This window comes from Chiloscyllium punctatum, chromosome 17 (genome assembly GCF_047496795.1).
Source record: "Chiloscyllium punctatum isolate Juve2018m chromosome 17, sChiPun1.3, whole genome shotgun sequence".
Classification (NCBI taxonomy): Eukaryota; Metazoa; Chordata; class Chondrichthyes; order Orectolobiformes; family Hemiscylliidae; genus Chiloscyllium; species Chiloscyllium punctatum.
This window is the reverse complement of record NC_092755.1, coordinates 62,570,692-62,587,034: the sequence shown is the minus strand read 5'-3', so window position 1 is coordinate 62,587,034 and position 16,343 is coordinate 62,570,692. Positions and strand designations below refer to the sequence as shown.

Sequence of the window (16,343 nt, the reverse complement as noted above, 5' to 3'; positions counted from 1 at the left end):
AATGACAATACACCGTCAATACACTGTTAAACATTCTATAATTAAACCTTTCTTAACTTAATCCAAAACATCAGGCAGGAGCTCAAACAGTGAAGCATAATTTATGATTTTCAAGTCTAATTAAGATCTACACTCGTTGACAAACGCACTGGCAAGTAGACTTTTTTCCTGTTATAATGAAGCAATTTCGTGATATGGAGGGTTATGGCTCCAGCTGGGTGAGGTGGCAAATATATGCTTCCAACATTGACCTATTTAAAATGTTGCTTTTAATGTACTTAGCAAATATGTACATTGTTGAACGGCATTAATATATCACAAAAAATATTCTGATGATGGAAATATAAGATATTGACAGTAATCACTACCTAAGAACCATTTCTGTTGTTTAAATTGAAGTCATGTGGTAAGTATAATTGTGCAATTAGTGTTCACCTCCTTTCAACTTGTTGCCATCATAATTGTGCATTTATTTGGCTTTTTTATGTTGTATTGTGTTTTTTTTTCTTTGTCTATCTGTCTTCTTATGTCTCCATGTCTACTTCAGGAAAAGGTGCTGGAGTAATCAAGCTTACTTCATCTACACTGGGTAGTAGGGAGAGGTGGTTGCCTTTGGCCAGTTCTGGGCTGTGCGGGGGGTAGAGTCTGAGGCAGGAGGACAAAGGGTGCTGCAAGAGTGAGGGGAGAAAGGGAGTTGAAAGGGGTGGAAGGGGGCAGAAGAAAGGGGATACATATAGGCTGGTAAAAGCAGCGTGAGGGAGAGAAGAGCTGAATTGTAAGGTGAGTTGGGAGAGAAAGGGGTTGTAGGAGGAGAGGGAAAAAGTTCTCTCTGGTATTAGAAGAAATGGACTTTGGAGGGGAACAGAAGGGACTGCAAAACTGTAGAGAAAAAGGGGCCCACTAAATGGGAATGAAGTGGGCTGTGGAGGGAGAAGGAGGCTGCATTGCTGGAGTAGCAGAAGGAGGCTGCAAAGAAGAGACAACATTTTTAAATCTATCAGAAGTCAATCGGAATACTTAGATAAGAACTAGGAAAATATAAATCACTGAGGTAATAAATTCCTTAAAAATGAATGTGGAAATTTTCGGTTAAGGCTGCATGCATAATAGGGCTACTGCATGGGAATGATATGTAATAGGTGCTACTGTAATGAACACAGTGTGGACTGTTAGAATTTAAGACTGTGATTGACATCAGGAATGCAGTAAAAAGGGTAGTTAATGCCAGATTAAATTTTTCCCGGTTTGTGCATAGGTAGTGTGGAACACATGCTCAAAATTATATGGTTGTTCAAAATTGCATTGAAATTCTACTCTAAAGCATAAGAAACAGAAAATGAGTAAAAGACTTATTGTCCACTAAATAATAAAAATATTGTTCACGTTTAGGGGAGAGGCAGAAAAAGGCCAGCAGTATTTGCATCTTCAATCCAAGAACGACAGAGTGTTTCATGATTTGTGGAGAAACAAAAATATGCTGACAGTGCTTCCTAATTCTTATTCCGAACAGGTAAGATAATTTATCATTAACATCACAGAAAAATGAAATGTCAAAGAATGAATGTGTGACTGCTAACAAAAATGGTATGAAGTAACTGTTTCTATCATACCTGATTAATTATCAATTTCATTGATACATTTTATAAACATGAAATGTTAAAAATTGGAAGCATGAATTTGAGAGCATTTGATTGAGGTTTTAGCAGCATTGAAATAATATTAATAGAGGAAAGGTATTTAATCATTTTAACATTCCCCATTCAGTTAATAGTCGAAAAGTGTGGTGCTGGAAAAGCACAGCAGGTCAGACAGCATCCAAGGAGCAGGAGAGTTGGCGTTTTGTGCATAAGCCCTTCTTCATTCCTGATGAAAGGCTTATCCCCGAAACGTCGACTCTCCTGCTCCTCAGTCCTGACCTGCTGTGCTTTTTCAGCACCACACTTTTCGACTCCGATACTCCAGCATCTGCAGGCTTCACTTTCTCCCATTCATTTGATAGTTATGTGCAACAAACACCTCAAGCAGAATAAACTGATCTCAGCTAAAAGGTATTAAAATTCTTTTCGGTCTTCATGAGCTGAAGAGGGAGATATAAAATCAGCCAGCTAGATCCCTTGATTCAGATCATGACTGAATAACCAAGGTTGAAAATACATATATGAACAGTGTATGCTTCTTGATGCTAGGATTGGATTCAATTTCTACATCCCTCATGGTGGAGTGGTTTAGTGCCATTCTGTCTTAACTCACACACTTATAATGGGCAAAAAGTGAGATAACTGAGCATAGCCAGCATTCATTCAAATACAGCTCAGTGATGTCTTCAGTAGATGGGAGGAATGATATACATTGAGACAAAAGACAGGCATTTTGAATAATTGTTAACTCAGTGCAAAATAGGATTTTGAAATATTTCCAGACATTTTATTCTGGGTAAGGACTTGCCAGGACTCCTGAAGTGCTGCTGCCAGTCCTGAAAGTGCCAAGTGATCCTGCTTCAGCTGCTGACAGGATTTAGAGTTACCTAGTCCCAGTGGTGCCTAATTACCTGGCATGACTACCCACTCACAAGAGTAGTCAGGTTTAATCAAAGGATTGGTAGCCCAGCAGCACCCCGTGCTAATGATGGCTGCTGTTGAGGCTGAAGCTGAGGAAAGAGCATCTCAAAGACTGTCAGCTTTGAAGGCAGGTATTTTGGAGTAGAGGACATGGCAGCAGGATGGACAGACCTTAGCAATATGGGGGTTGGTGACTGCATAGTGCTTGTAGTGCGATTGGTGGGGTGGGCTGGGATTTCACAACCATGCCCACAGCAAGAGCTGCCCTTCCATGGGCCACTGAGGTGGGAACAACCAATAATTTAGTTCTCTAACCATGTGAAAAATGGTCTCGTGGCAGGGAAATATCCAGCATGGCCCCGTCTAGCACCACCCTTCCTCTCAGTGGCTGCTGAAGTTCCAGCAGCAACGCAAAGTTGGAAGCTTATTTTATTTGACAATATATTGGTTTGCTTTTAGTGAAATTCTGGAGTTTCCCATCTGTAAGGATTGGTGCTTCTGTATTGTACATCTGGTAATGTCCAGTAATGCCATCATTGTCTGTCCTTTCTCCACTGGACTGTCTTCTTTACAAACATTCCTGATGTAGAGTTGGATTTGTCAAATGAAAAATATCTCAAGCCACTTCCAGGGACTATTATGAGAAAAAAAATGACACTAAACTACATGAAAAGCGACTAGGATTAGTGATCAACTTGGTCCAAGAGCATAAGTTAAATTGGAGGAGAGCGCGATAGAGAAGCAGAGAGATGTCAGAAGTGAATTTCAGAGTTTAGGGCTGAGTCAGTGAAGGTCCAACCCACCACAGATGGAACAATGAAAATCAGGGATGTGCAAGAGGAGTTATGGACTAGAAGTTCCCTTTCTTGAGTGCCTTGACAAAACATGCGAGGAAACATTTGAAAACCTCAAACAATAACATTTGGCTGAAATATTGTTATAACAGCTGGTTCTTCAATACACATCCAAGAAAAGTACCTTTCAGCTGAATAGTACACTTGTCAATGTAATCAGTCTTCTCAAAAGGACATTTTTCTTAGTTTCAATTTAGTCTCAGGTTATTACTATTTCTTTGCAGAAATTATACAAACATAACATTTCAAATCAATGCCAATGTAAACTGTTACTCATTGTCCCTGCTTCAAGAGAGTTAAATTCCGTTAGTTACTCATGTAATTATCCCACTTCTGAACACCTGTGTAACAATATAAACTAAACACAGTTGCAGCTTCTATTATTTTCATGTAAATTATCCGCCAGAATGTTTTCAGGGATTGGAGCATGAGTTATCAAAAGTAAATCAAATATCTTTTCATTCTTACACTGTACTTGCTTGTTGTTTTCTTTACCATTATCCACCAGCCATCTGAATAATGGTGGATGATAAGGCCACTGCAAATACTAGCTTCTGAAAACATTTTCCCATTAGCACCACTGCCTCACAATGGCAGGGACTTGCATATTCTCCCTCTATCTCTGTGAGTTTTCCCTGGGTACTCTGGTTCCCTCCCAAAGTCCAAAGATGTGCAGGGACGCGCAGGCTAGGTAGATTAGCCATGGGGCATGCAGGGGTACAGGTATAGGGTAGGGGGTTGGGTCTGAGTGGGATTCTCTTTGGAGGTCAGTCTGGGCCAAATGGCCTGCTCCCACACCGTTGGGACGCAATCATTCTGCAACTATCCTAAATAATCTTAATGAATCAGAGATCATTTTTTTCCTAATTTGCCAATTACTATTCTGATATCTCTTGCATGCTTGACACATTGGTTCTCTGGATCTTAACCACTTACAAATATTAGAACTGAAACTTCTGTTTCACTAGTGTAATCCAGAAGTAAACTGCCTACAACAGAAAGTACTGAGTTATTTTTGCTAAGTATGCAGCCTGACAAGTACTTAGATGTTAATCCATCCCTTTTAAGGATCAATATTTTTCCTATGCTTTCCACTTAAATATACTGGTTTCAGTTATTTTTTTGTGAACGAAGGTGAATAATTCATTTTTTTCAAATCATCTCATTCCAGGAAGAGTCGCCTGTAAAAGATTTGTCAAATGGCAGTCCAACGAAATGTCCCTGTTTTATTAAGATAAAGAACTGGGAAACAGGTGCTGTTTTAAATGATACACTACATCTGAGTTCTGGAAAGATAAAGGTCAGATTCAAATATTTGAAATTCTCTGACAATCTTTCAACTTTTTAACATAAAGAAATGCATTACAGGTCCAGAAAATATCCAATGCATTTTGTGTTTACAGGGAGCTGGGTGTACAGAGCAGATTTGCTTGGGATCAGTTATGATGCCAAACCAGCAAGTGAGGAAACCAAATGAAGCCCGAACAAAGGAGAAGCTACTTCCACTGGCAGAAGACTTTATTAACCAGTACTATACATCTATCAAAAGGCAATTATTTGATTTATGCTTATTTGAAGTGGGGAACTTCTGTATCTATAAAAACAAAGAGTGCAAGTGAAACTCAACAGATTTATCAGCGTCTGTGATGATGAAAAGTATGTTTCACATCCAAATGACTCTTTGGGACTGAGGGGAGATGGAAAAGTGATGAGTTTTATGCTGTATAAAAGCAAAGGTGCATGAATGGAGCAAAATGGAAGGTTAGAAAAGCATAGAAAGAAAGAGAAATTAGAGAAAAGAGCAAAGGATGTGGTAATATTTATGCAGGGGGACAGAGCATTGATCTAGAGTAGGTGTTAATAGCAGAATAAAAGCAGCTCTGAATGAAAGCAAAAACATAAAAAGAAGAGAGGGCCCTCTTGTAGTGCAGAAGTGTTGTCCCTCCTCCCGGACGAGGAGAATGGAGTTCAAGTCCAACCTGTTTCAGAGGTATATAAAAGCATGTCTGAACAGATTGATTAGAAAAATGGATTAAATTTTTAAAAATACAGACACTGGAAAACATAACATGACCCTGATCTTCCAGCCTTTTTCCATTTGAATGGTATTTTTTGCTTTAATGCACACATTTGTATCCTCGGCATGTTATAGTGGTTCATTGAAGCTGATTACAAGCTGGAAGACTAGCATTTCATTTTCTGCTTACACTCTTCAGGATTCAACGCTGAGTTCAATAACTTCAGACTATGAACTCTGTCCTCTGTTTTGTAGACATTCTCCCTCATCCCTTAAGCATTCTTGCCTTTTGTTTCACTTGTCCCTCATGCTGCCCCACTTTTTCAAAACATGGAGACGATCACCTTTCTACCTGACCTTCTAAAGAAAGGTCATAATGGAACTATTATGTCCGACCTGATCCAAATTTCAGTAATTTGATTAAGGAAAATCCTCATGAGAAGTATTAAGCCATAAGCTTGTTTACTGTAAGTTACACAAGAGTTTCATGAAATGAAATTGAGATTTATCAACCCAGTTCCTTGAGGTTCACAGCACTAAACTGCGGATTGTTTATGCTTTTGCTCAAAGTTAATCGGGCTATGTTATATGGGAGTTATGACTACTGGTTCGGAACTGGTGGCACCTGCTCAGATCATTTGGAAACCTTTATAGAAAGACTGCAATCTCTATATTTTTAGCTTTATTTCTTACTTTCCTAACTTATACTATGTGTTGAAGTAATGCAGTATAACTTTTCTCTTTATTTTCTCCATTTCTTTGTACCTAAGATTTATACCTAGGTACTTGTACCTAAGATGGTGCCATGTACTGACAACATTATACACTTTTCACTGTACTCCTGTCATTTTGTAACCTGAATACATGTGACAATGAACCTAATTATAATTCTAATTCTAACTATGATGCTGGTATATAGAGAAGTAGAGCTTACTAATCAGTACACTGCCTGAGACAGATGGTAGTTATTTAAATTACACAACTTTAAAATGTGGAGCTGTTATGTCTTATCTGATTCAAATTTCATCAATTTACTTCAGTAAAATCCTCTTATGAAATCCAAGAATATACTGATATATGATGGGTAACTCGTTGGTTTACTGACCTCAGTAAATTGGATAAATGTGTAACTGGGTAAAATATCAGTGGATGTTTTAAAAATAATTTAATGATGCAGAATATATTTATACCCCTTGCAAAAAATAAAGCTTTGGCAAATAAGGTAAAGGACAATATAAAACTAAAATAAAAAGCATACTAAAAATGCAAAGACTGGCACAGATCTTGGTGAATTAAACTTTTGTCACCCAATTAAACATTCAGTTTCATTGGGCCCTGTTTATTATAAACATTAATTTCTTTGTTTTCACCGATAGGCATGGGTCCAAGGCCCATCTTCAGAGGATTGAGCAGGTGACAAAGGAGATTGAAATGACTGGCACTTACCAACTTAAAGACACTGAACTAATTTATGGGGCCAAACATGCCTGGAGAAATGCTACCCGCTGCATTGGGAGGATCCAGTGGTCTAAGTTACAGGTTGGGGTTTACCACAGATTGTTTGAGAATGTACTAATATGGGGCAATTACAATGGGAAGTGAATGGCACATTAGGTAGATGAAGCAGGAAAAAAGGCACATACAATAGAAAAAGAACCCAATTTTGTTTTCAATTTTTAGCAAGCCTGTAATTGTCATATTTTAAATTTTCATAAGATAAGTGTCCTTTAATCGCTTATATAGAGTGATATATAGTTACCGATATGACTTTAGTCTATAAAATGTACATCATGAAAATAATGGTTCTGCAATGAACTTTTCATAAAAAGAATTGCATAAGTAACAACCTTGTCAGATGTTAGCTGACAAATGTAAGCTGCCAAGAGTAAATGCTGAGGCTGTTAGTAGAGAACTGTGCTCATATGGAATGTAAGGTAGAAACATACCTCTCATCCTGTGGCACTGATTCTCAAACCTGGCAGTTTCCCCTGAGATATGGTACATCTACCCCTAAATATTTTTCACTATATTTGTAGTAGTTTCTAATTAATCAAAATCCCAACCAATATATATTAAACAATTTTACCCTGAAAAATGGTTATAAAAATTCAATTGTCCACTCCAAAGATGTGGCATGATTGTGAATGGATTGCTATGAATAAATATTAATAATAAGAGACAATGAATAAACAAGGTTGCTATTCAATAGTGTGTAATAGCTGATAGTGAATTAACAGCATCTTTGCCTCTCTGTTGATTTTTAGATATATTGAGCATGTTGCCTACTTGTGACCTGCTATTTTACGATGTCATTAAATTGAGATCTGTCCTGACATGCTTCCACCAATTAATCAATAAATCACAATTACTGAGCAAAGAACTGAGACCATGTAGAAGTCCAAAGAACATTTGTGAATGTTGGAAATATTATCTTTTTAAAAAAACCACGATATTGCAAATGTACAGCATTGGAAAGAGAAAGTTCTTTAAGTAGAATTTTTTAATACGTCTAGATGAGATTGCCATCCAAGATATTAGTTATCTTACTCTGATAAATGTTCATAATCCATAGACTTTGTGTCAGAAATCTATTCAATAGGAAATAGGTACTCTTGGATATTCTGCATAATCTTTTCAATTCAAGCACTCCAGATTTTAACTGGCATAACTATAAGGTTCTGAAATTGTATCAAAGTTAATTTAGTGGGATTTCTCTATCATTCAGAAGCATTGGTTTTATAATATTCTGTAGCATGTACCAAATATTGTGTTGGTGCAGTAGTGGTGAGTAATATTATAGAAGAAAAAAGGAAAATTGTGAAACAAGCGGACATAACATTTACAAGAAACAATAGGATCTGATAGATTGTCTCTATGAGAGTTTCTTAATTGCTGCAATGTTTGCAGGTCTTTGATGCACGTGACTGCTCCAGTGCTCATGGAATGTTCAACTATGTTTGTAATCACATCAAATATGCAACCAACAAGGGGAATCTCAGGTTAGTGCCATGGGAGCTCATTTTATTGATCAAGTTGATCTGCTGGTTTGGGCTTAGAGAGAAAATTAGTCAGAGCCAATAACCATTGGAATATAAATTACATTGTTCAATATTACTGTGCAAAGTTGCTTAGTCACTATGAATTTGCCAATAGTTTAACAGAGGCCTTCAACAATTCAAAATAAATTGTACTAGGTCTGGCTGAGTATTTTCCTAATCCTGTAATTTACTGTTCTGATCAGCTAAAGATATCATGACATACAGCAGTGGAATATTTCATTCTTCAGAATTGTATATCATTTTTCAATGTTGTATATCATTCTTAAATACTCTCATATGTGAGTCTAGATGATTGACCAGGGAATTGCACCATGCATAACTACTGTAGAAGTAGGAATTCTTTTTGGCATTACCATGTAGACAGTTTGCACCATTCTATTTAGATATCCTTATTATCTTAACCATGTTTATGGCATTTGGAGGTGCTGAGAACCACTCCTACTGTATGTGGCAAGGGTAATGAAAGCACCAGGCATTGTGCACAGTTCTTGCAATCTGCTGATCTCCTCTACATCGTAAGATAGATGAAAAACTGATTTATAGTCAGTGTCCTGTGTCTTCTAGTTCCGGGGTCAACCAACTGAGCAGTTAGCTTTATAGAAGTTTTGCCAAATTCTTTAACTCAACCAATTTTTACCTTTTAGCACAAAGCTCTGTCTTTTGCTAAGGTTCCCAGCAAGATCCAAATGAATATAAAATCCAAGGCTCGGACTGTTAAGAAGTCCTTGACCAATGATCAGTCCCATGTTGGTAAATGGGAGAGCATATCATCTTCCATCAAAGATATTAACTTGAAGGTGAAGTATGAACTGAATTGAAAAGTATGCCATGAAGATGACGCAAATTCATAATACTGTTATAATGTTTTCATTATTTTGGGCTGACCTGTAGAGTTTAAGATGTGAATTTTGGCATTCAGTAATTTATTCAAAGCAACCATATTTTACCTTATTAAATATGAACATGCTCTTTAAACTTGTTTAGTATAGTTAGTTAAACAATAATTATACTTCTGTCTTCATTCCCACATTCAGTGATATTATTAATAGTTGTCCAACCTCCCTTTCATTCTCCCTTTCCTTCAAATCTATCATAAATACCCTTCTCCCTTAAAAGACATCTCTACACTGCTCTAAACTTGAAAAATATCAATAGATCTCCAAATTCCTTTCCTCTCCAAAGTGCTTAAACATGACAAAAACTGAAAGAACTGTGGCTGATGTAAATCAGAAACAAAAACAGAAGTTGCTGGAAAAGCTCAGTAGGTCTGGCAGTATCTGGGAAGAGAAATCAAAATTAACATTTCGGCTCTGGTCACCCTTCCTCAGAATCCATTCTTATATAAATTCAACACCACCTCCTTGCTCTACTATTCCATGTCTGGTTAATAAAGGATAGGATACTGCAAGCTTTCTTAACTTATCCTGCCACCATTAATGAATCATGCGTTTATACCCTCTGCTCCTGAAGCCCTTTATATTTTCACCCTTTATTTTATATTGCCTCTTCTTATCAAAATGTATCTCCTCACATTGCTCTGCACTGTACATCATCTACAAACTTTGGCTCTTGGACAATAATCTGTCCACCTATAACTTCCATTCTCACTTCCTCTTATATTATTGAATGCATCTCTGCTGGTCCCAAATGCCTTGTCAACTTTAAATACCGAGGATCTAATACCTCCTCATCAATTATAAACATTTCTAGTAACAGAATCCCCTAATCCTTCATCATGACATGATGTTAATGGGAGAAAAAGTCATCTAACAGTCTCTAGTCAACAGTTAAATATTTGACAAACTAATGGGACTGAAGACATCAAGTCAAGAGGACCTGATTGGGTGTGTAATCAAGGGTTTTAAAATAAGTCTTCTAGTAGAGGCATTGGTCAAAATATTAAGGAAGCCACTGGCTTCCTGGAAGATTGCAGTGGATTGGAAAACTGCTAAACTGACACCGTTGTTCCAGAAGAGAAGGGATCAGAAACCAGGGAACTCTAAGCCAATTGGCTTAACATTTGTCACTGGGAAAATGTTAGAGTTCATTATTAAAGTTCAACAGGAACAGAAATAATATAACATTTAGAAAATTTTAGTGCGATCAAGTAGAATCAACATGGTTTTGTGAAAGGGAAATCATGTTTAATGAATTTGATGGAGTTCTTTCAGTGTTGAATGAACAGTGTTAATAAAAGGGAACTGGTGGATGTGGTGTATTTGGGGTTCCAGAAGATATTCATCAGGATGCATAAAAGGTTATTGCACCAAATAGGAGCTCACAGAAGATAAAGAGTTATGATGAATGGATCTTTTTCAGATTGGAAAGATGTAATTGATGGAGATTTAGGCCTAGGATTGCAATTATTTATCATCTATACTAATGAGTATGAAAATGAGTTAGATTGTATCCAAATTTGTTGATGATACAAAAATAGGTGGTAGAATATTTTGTGATAAGGACATAAGGAATCTGTTGGGGATATGGATAGGTTGAGTGAGTGAGAAAAAGCTTGATAGATAGAGTTTGATATAAGAATGTGTGAGGTTTAGCTAGGAGGAATGAAAAGGCAGACTGCTATTTAAATGGAGAGAGTCAAAAAAGTGCTGCACAAAGCCATCTGGGTGTCCTTGGGCATGAAACACAAAAAGGTAGCATGCAGGTGCACCAAGTAATTTAGAAAGCAAGTAGAATTTTCAAAGGAGTTGTTCTTTTAAAAACAAGAAAGTCTTGTTACAATGGTACCTGGCATTAATGAGGCTTGGAGCACTGTATACAATTTTAAGGAAGGATATACTGGCATTGAGGAAGTTCAAAAGTGACTCGCTTAGCTGATTCTTGGGATGAAAGGGTTGACTTATCAAGAATGGCTAAGTTGGTCTTTTATTCATTAGAGTCTGAAAGATTGCAGTGTGACCATATTGAAACATCAAAGATTCTAACGGGGCTTAATTGGCTAAATGTTGAGAAGAAATCTCAGACTGGTGGACATAGTTACAGAATAAGAGAACACTCAATTAAAATGAGCTGCAAAGGAATTTCTTCTCAGAAGGTAGTCAATGTCTTGAACAATTGAGGTTAGACCATTATAAGTACTTAAAGAGGAATGAGATAGATTTTGAAAATCAAGTAATTGAGGACAATAAGAAGCTGGCACAAAGGAGGGGTTAAGGCATAGGGCAGGTCAGCTATAATCAAATGGAAATGGCGAGGCAGTTCTGAGAGGCTGAAGGGCTTTCTCCTGTCTCTATTTCTTATGATCTTATAGCCTGGTGTTAAAGACCATAGCTGTGATGGACCAGACCAAACACCTTCAAAATATGTCAAGGAGATAGCCTAGACCCTAATGTTTCCTTATTTAAAGGCAAGTGTAAGGTGCAATGCTCTAGATGTAATTTGATTGGTTATACAACTCTGCTTTCATCAAAGCACACTAAAAATACATACAAAAAAAGAATTGCTCTAACTTTAACTCTATTGGAAAATTTAACAGAATAATAAGTTATTTAATTACTAAACAGGAACTGTTCCAGTACAGTAACATCACATAAACACACCCTTGGCAAAGGCAAATTCTGTAAAATAGATCATCTCACATATAATATATTTCCAATCTCAAAGGAAAGAATATCAAGAGGAAATTCTGACACAGAGAGAGAACTCAAGTATTTTGCGGTAGCAAGGAGAGATTTATGGTGGCTTCAAAACCCCAACAATTACTGAAAGCTAAACTGAAACCCTGATTCTGTGGGAGCCTGCCTCCACTCATTCAGGCTGCTTCTATTGTTCCAACTTTAAAAAAAACTCAAGGCCTCACAAGCTGTTTATTTGATTGGATTGGGACAGACCACTTGTCACCTCTCTCATGAAAAAAATCCAGGACAAAATATACCCCTTAAAGCCATAGTATCATCACAGGCCACCCTTGGTAAAGATAGATGCAAGTATTCATTCAATACTTCAGCCATGTCTTTTGCCTCCTTTGGTTAACCCTCTTTTTGGTCAATAATTGACTCCACTCCATTGCCCAACTTTGCCTTGTCTCATTTTATCTACTGTTGAAATTCTTGTCTATGTCATTTTTACTTATAGATTTGATTTTTCTAACACATTCTCACGAGCCTCCCATGTTTCTGTGCTCAGAAAGCTTGAGGCCATCCAAATCTCTTCCGTTTATATTCTAACTTGCACCCAATTCCTTTCACCCATTGCCCCTATCAGTTGACCTACACTGGCTCTGGATGGTATCTCAATTGTAGAACTCTCATCCTTGCTTTGAAATCCACTCAAGGCTTTTCCACTCCTCCCTACTCCATTCCCATCTCTGTAAACTCCTCCAGCTCCACAACTCTCCAAGGTATCTGTATCTTCTAATTCTAGTCTCTTGAGGATGTTCAGTTTTAACATCTTCATCTTTAATGGCCACGCTTTCAGCTGCTTGAGCTCTAAGCTCAGGAATTTTCTCCATAAAATACCCTACTACTTTATCTCACATTGCTTATTTAAAAGGTACTGTTGAAACCTATGTCTTTGACCAAACTTTTAATCATTACCCTTATATCTCCTTCTGAAGCTCAGAGCCATGTTTATTTTGAGTGGCTTGTAACTATTTTGTATAGAAACAAATTTCACAGATTTAACTGAGAGTTCAGAATATTTTATTTTAGAAACAAACATTTTTAATAAATGGCAATAGATGTCAGTGTAACATAATTCAACAATGATAAGACTGATGATTTTACAGGTCTGCCATCACAATATTTCCACAACGAATAGATGGCAAGCATGATTTCAGAATCTGGAACAGTCAGTTGATACGATATGCTGGGTATAAACAACCTGATGGCTCTGTTATTGGAGACCCAGCTTCCGTGGAGCTAACTGAGGTTCAGTATATCAAATAACAGTTTGTTTCACCCTACAGTATTTGGTCTTATTTATAGATGTTTCCATATTGCTTAACTGAATGTTATATTTTCCTTGTGGATTATCATTGACACAGGTTTGTATGCAACAAGGTTGGAAAGGACCTAAGGGTCGATTTGATGTCCTCCCCCTTTTGCTTCAAGCCAATGGAAATGATCCTGAACTGTTTGAGATTCCCCCAGAACTAATCCTGGAAGTACCCCTCAGGCACCCCAAGTATGTACAGTTTTGTTGCAAATAGTTGTATGGAAACATTTTATGGTAGAATTCCAACATTAGCTTCCATTATGAGACAGTAAATTATTCTTATCTCAAGAGGTGCTTTCAATGCTCAGAATTAACATTTTTGATTAATGCTACAGTACATTCCACTTATGTACAGTCTGTTTGCCAGGTGCATTGATTTTGCTAGGCTTTATATTTAAAAGTAGCAAGGTTTGTACATTTGGCTGTAATGATTTATTTTTTCCGCACTTGCTGTTTCTAGATGGAAGCCCAAATAAGGGCAAATGTTAGATGGAAAAGAGCACAAATTTGATATTGATTGCTGTACCTCTCAGCAAGTGGAAGGAAGAAGTGAGGGATAGAGTCAGTAGTCTCTGCTGGCTCTGAGCATTTAGTTACATAGAATTATTTTGGGCTTTATTTCAAAGGGATTGGAGTATAAGAGTAAGGAAATTTTTCTGCAACAAGACAATGTGCTGGCAAGACCACATCTGGAGTAATGTGAGCGTTTTTGGTCCCCTTATTTTAAAATAATATTATTTCATTGGAGGCAGTTCAGAGAATGTTCACTCAGATGATGCCAGGTGTAGAGAGATTGTCTTAAGAGAAAAGATTAAACAGGTTGGCACTCATTAGAATTTAGAAGCATGATAGGTGATCTCATTGAAACATATCAAGTACTTAATGGGCTTGACATTAAATACTGAGAAGATGTTTCCCTTATTCAGAGAGTCTAGGGCCAGAGGGCATAGTCTCAGAACTAAAGGGTGCCAATTTAATATTGAGCTAAGGAGGAATTTCTTCTCTCAGAGGGTTGTGAGTCTTTGGAACTCGTTGCCACAGAGAGCTGTGGGGACAGAGTCATTGTGTATATTTAAGGCTGAGATAGATAAATTCTTGATCAGTTGAACAATCAAAGGTCATGAGGAAAGGGCAGGAAAGGTACGGATCATCTATTGAATGGCAGAGCAGTCTCAAGGGGCCAAATGGCCTATTTCTGTTCCTATTTCTTTCAGTTTTACAAGATCCATTTGCAGCCTGTCAAGAACCAGCTACGTCTCTGGTTCAGGCATTCAAAGTACTGGTCAAGAATGGGTTTGATGAGTATAAAGATTGAGGTATTTCACTCAAAGATTGTGGTAATCACAAGCTGGAATCATAAAACAACAGCTTAAAAACAAAATGGAATCTTGCATCTTAAGTTCGCATTTCTGTAACCTCCAAAATGTCCTTTAGGTTCACATGGTTTAAAGATCTGAACTTGAAGTGGTATGGCCTGCCAGCTGTCTCAAACATGCTTCTAGATATTGGAGGTCTCAAGTTTACAGCCTGTCCTTTTAGTGGTTGGTATATGGGAACAGAAATCGGAGTCCGAGACTTCTGTGACGCCTCCCGGTACAATGTGCTTGAGGTAACTATTATTTCCTTTTTAGAATAACATCAGTATGTTTCTGTTGATCTTTACCTTTACCACAAGGAAAAATGAATGACTTGTTTTGAAACAAAATTCACGACAGAAAAGAAGAAATTACTTGCATTTATGTGATGCCTTTCAAAACATCCTAAAGTACTCTGCAGCTAATGATGTGTTTTTGAAGATACAGTCCTGCTATTGTTTAGTAAGCACCCAGCCTATATGTGATTGATGTTGATATTCTGCTTTGTAGTATTATTTATAACAAGTAATATCTCTGAATATGGAAGGACGATTTGTTTTAATGCCCAGCTATTTAATTATATTATATTTGGGGATGTCTTTCATTTCAGAGCAAGTATACAGCAACAGAGATTATTTGATTTCTTCTGGATATAATCCTTACTTAGAACGTTTCAAATTGATTCACTTGTTGAAATCTAATTGTGCCCTCTAATTGAAGAATTGACCTTAACTTGGTTCCATATTGTCTCATATTATACCATTAAGTGCAAAGGTACCTTAGAGCCAGGTAGGCCTGGGTTCAAATTCTAGCTGCTCCAAAGATATGTTGAAACATGTCTGAACAAGTTGATTAAAAATGTCTATAATATTACCTCTGTGAGTGAAATGGTTCAATGTTTACCCCTGAGTGTGACATTGCTCAATGCCAGTCAATTTCTATTCTCCCCAGATGTTGGGCTGGATGAATTGTTTTAAATTCCATATCTCATTCAGGGAATGTGAGAACTATTGACACAGATTTGACATGCTTCTGAATGCAGGTTGATGCAGTGAATTTCAAATGATGCCAACACCATAATTTGAACTTCATTTATGCAACCTGGCAAAGTAGTAAAAGTCAACTACTAGCTGCAGTTAAAAAACAATCTGACAGCCCAAAAATATCAGTGAATATAAAAGTGATTTACACATTATTACAGATACTAATATTCCACAGATATTTTACAGATTCAGTGGTGTCATTTATTGCTGTAAGTAGTCAAAACAACCTTTCTGGGAGTATTTTCTTGCTGTTTAAGCCTTGGGCAGGTAATGGTTTTTTTGCACATGTACTATTGTTAGTTTCTCTTCATGCTTACCAAACATTTGGTGAGATAAGACTTATTACAAATCATTAAGCCTAACCCTTGATCCTATTTTCCAGTGAATGATCATTGAGAGTAACACCTAATGTCAAAACCTTTAGTTTAATTAGTACAACCTACTCTCACATGAAGATGCAAAGTAAAAAGCACTACTGGATCAATATTGTTGTAGACTTTCTAA

General features: G+C 37.1%; 1 protein-coding gene across 1 annotated transcript in view; it reads left to right on the top strand.

The window, feature by feature from the left end:
* Window positions 1-16,343, top strand: part of nos1 (nitric oxide synthase 1 (neuronal)) — a 102,815-nt gene that overhangs the window by 21,689 nt on the left and 64,783 nt on the right. The window contains exons 4-11 of the mRNA XM_072587302.1: window positions 1,390-1,510; window positions 4,584-4,712; window positions 4,816-4,961; window positions 6,806-6,968; window positions 8,337-8,428; window positions 13,233-13,374; window positions 13,491-13,630; window positions 14,876-15,050. Of these exons, the coding sequence (XP_072443403.1) occupies window positions 1,390-1,510; window positions 4,584-4,712; window positions 4,816-4,961; window positions 6,806-6,968; window positions 8,337-8,428; window positions 13,233-13,374; window positions 13,491-13,630; window positions 14,876-15,050 (1,108 nt within the window). The remainder of the gene's footprint in view (window positions 1-1,389; window positions 1,511-4,583; window positions 4,713-4,815; window positions 4,962-6,805; window positions 6,969-8,336; window positions 8,429-13,232; window positions 13,375-13,490; window positions 13,631-14,875; window positions 15,051-16,343) is intronic.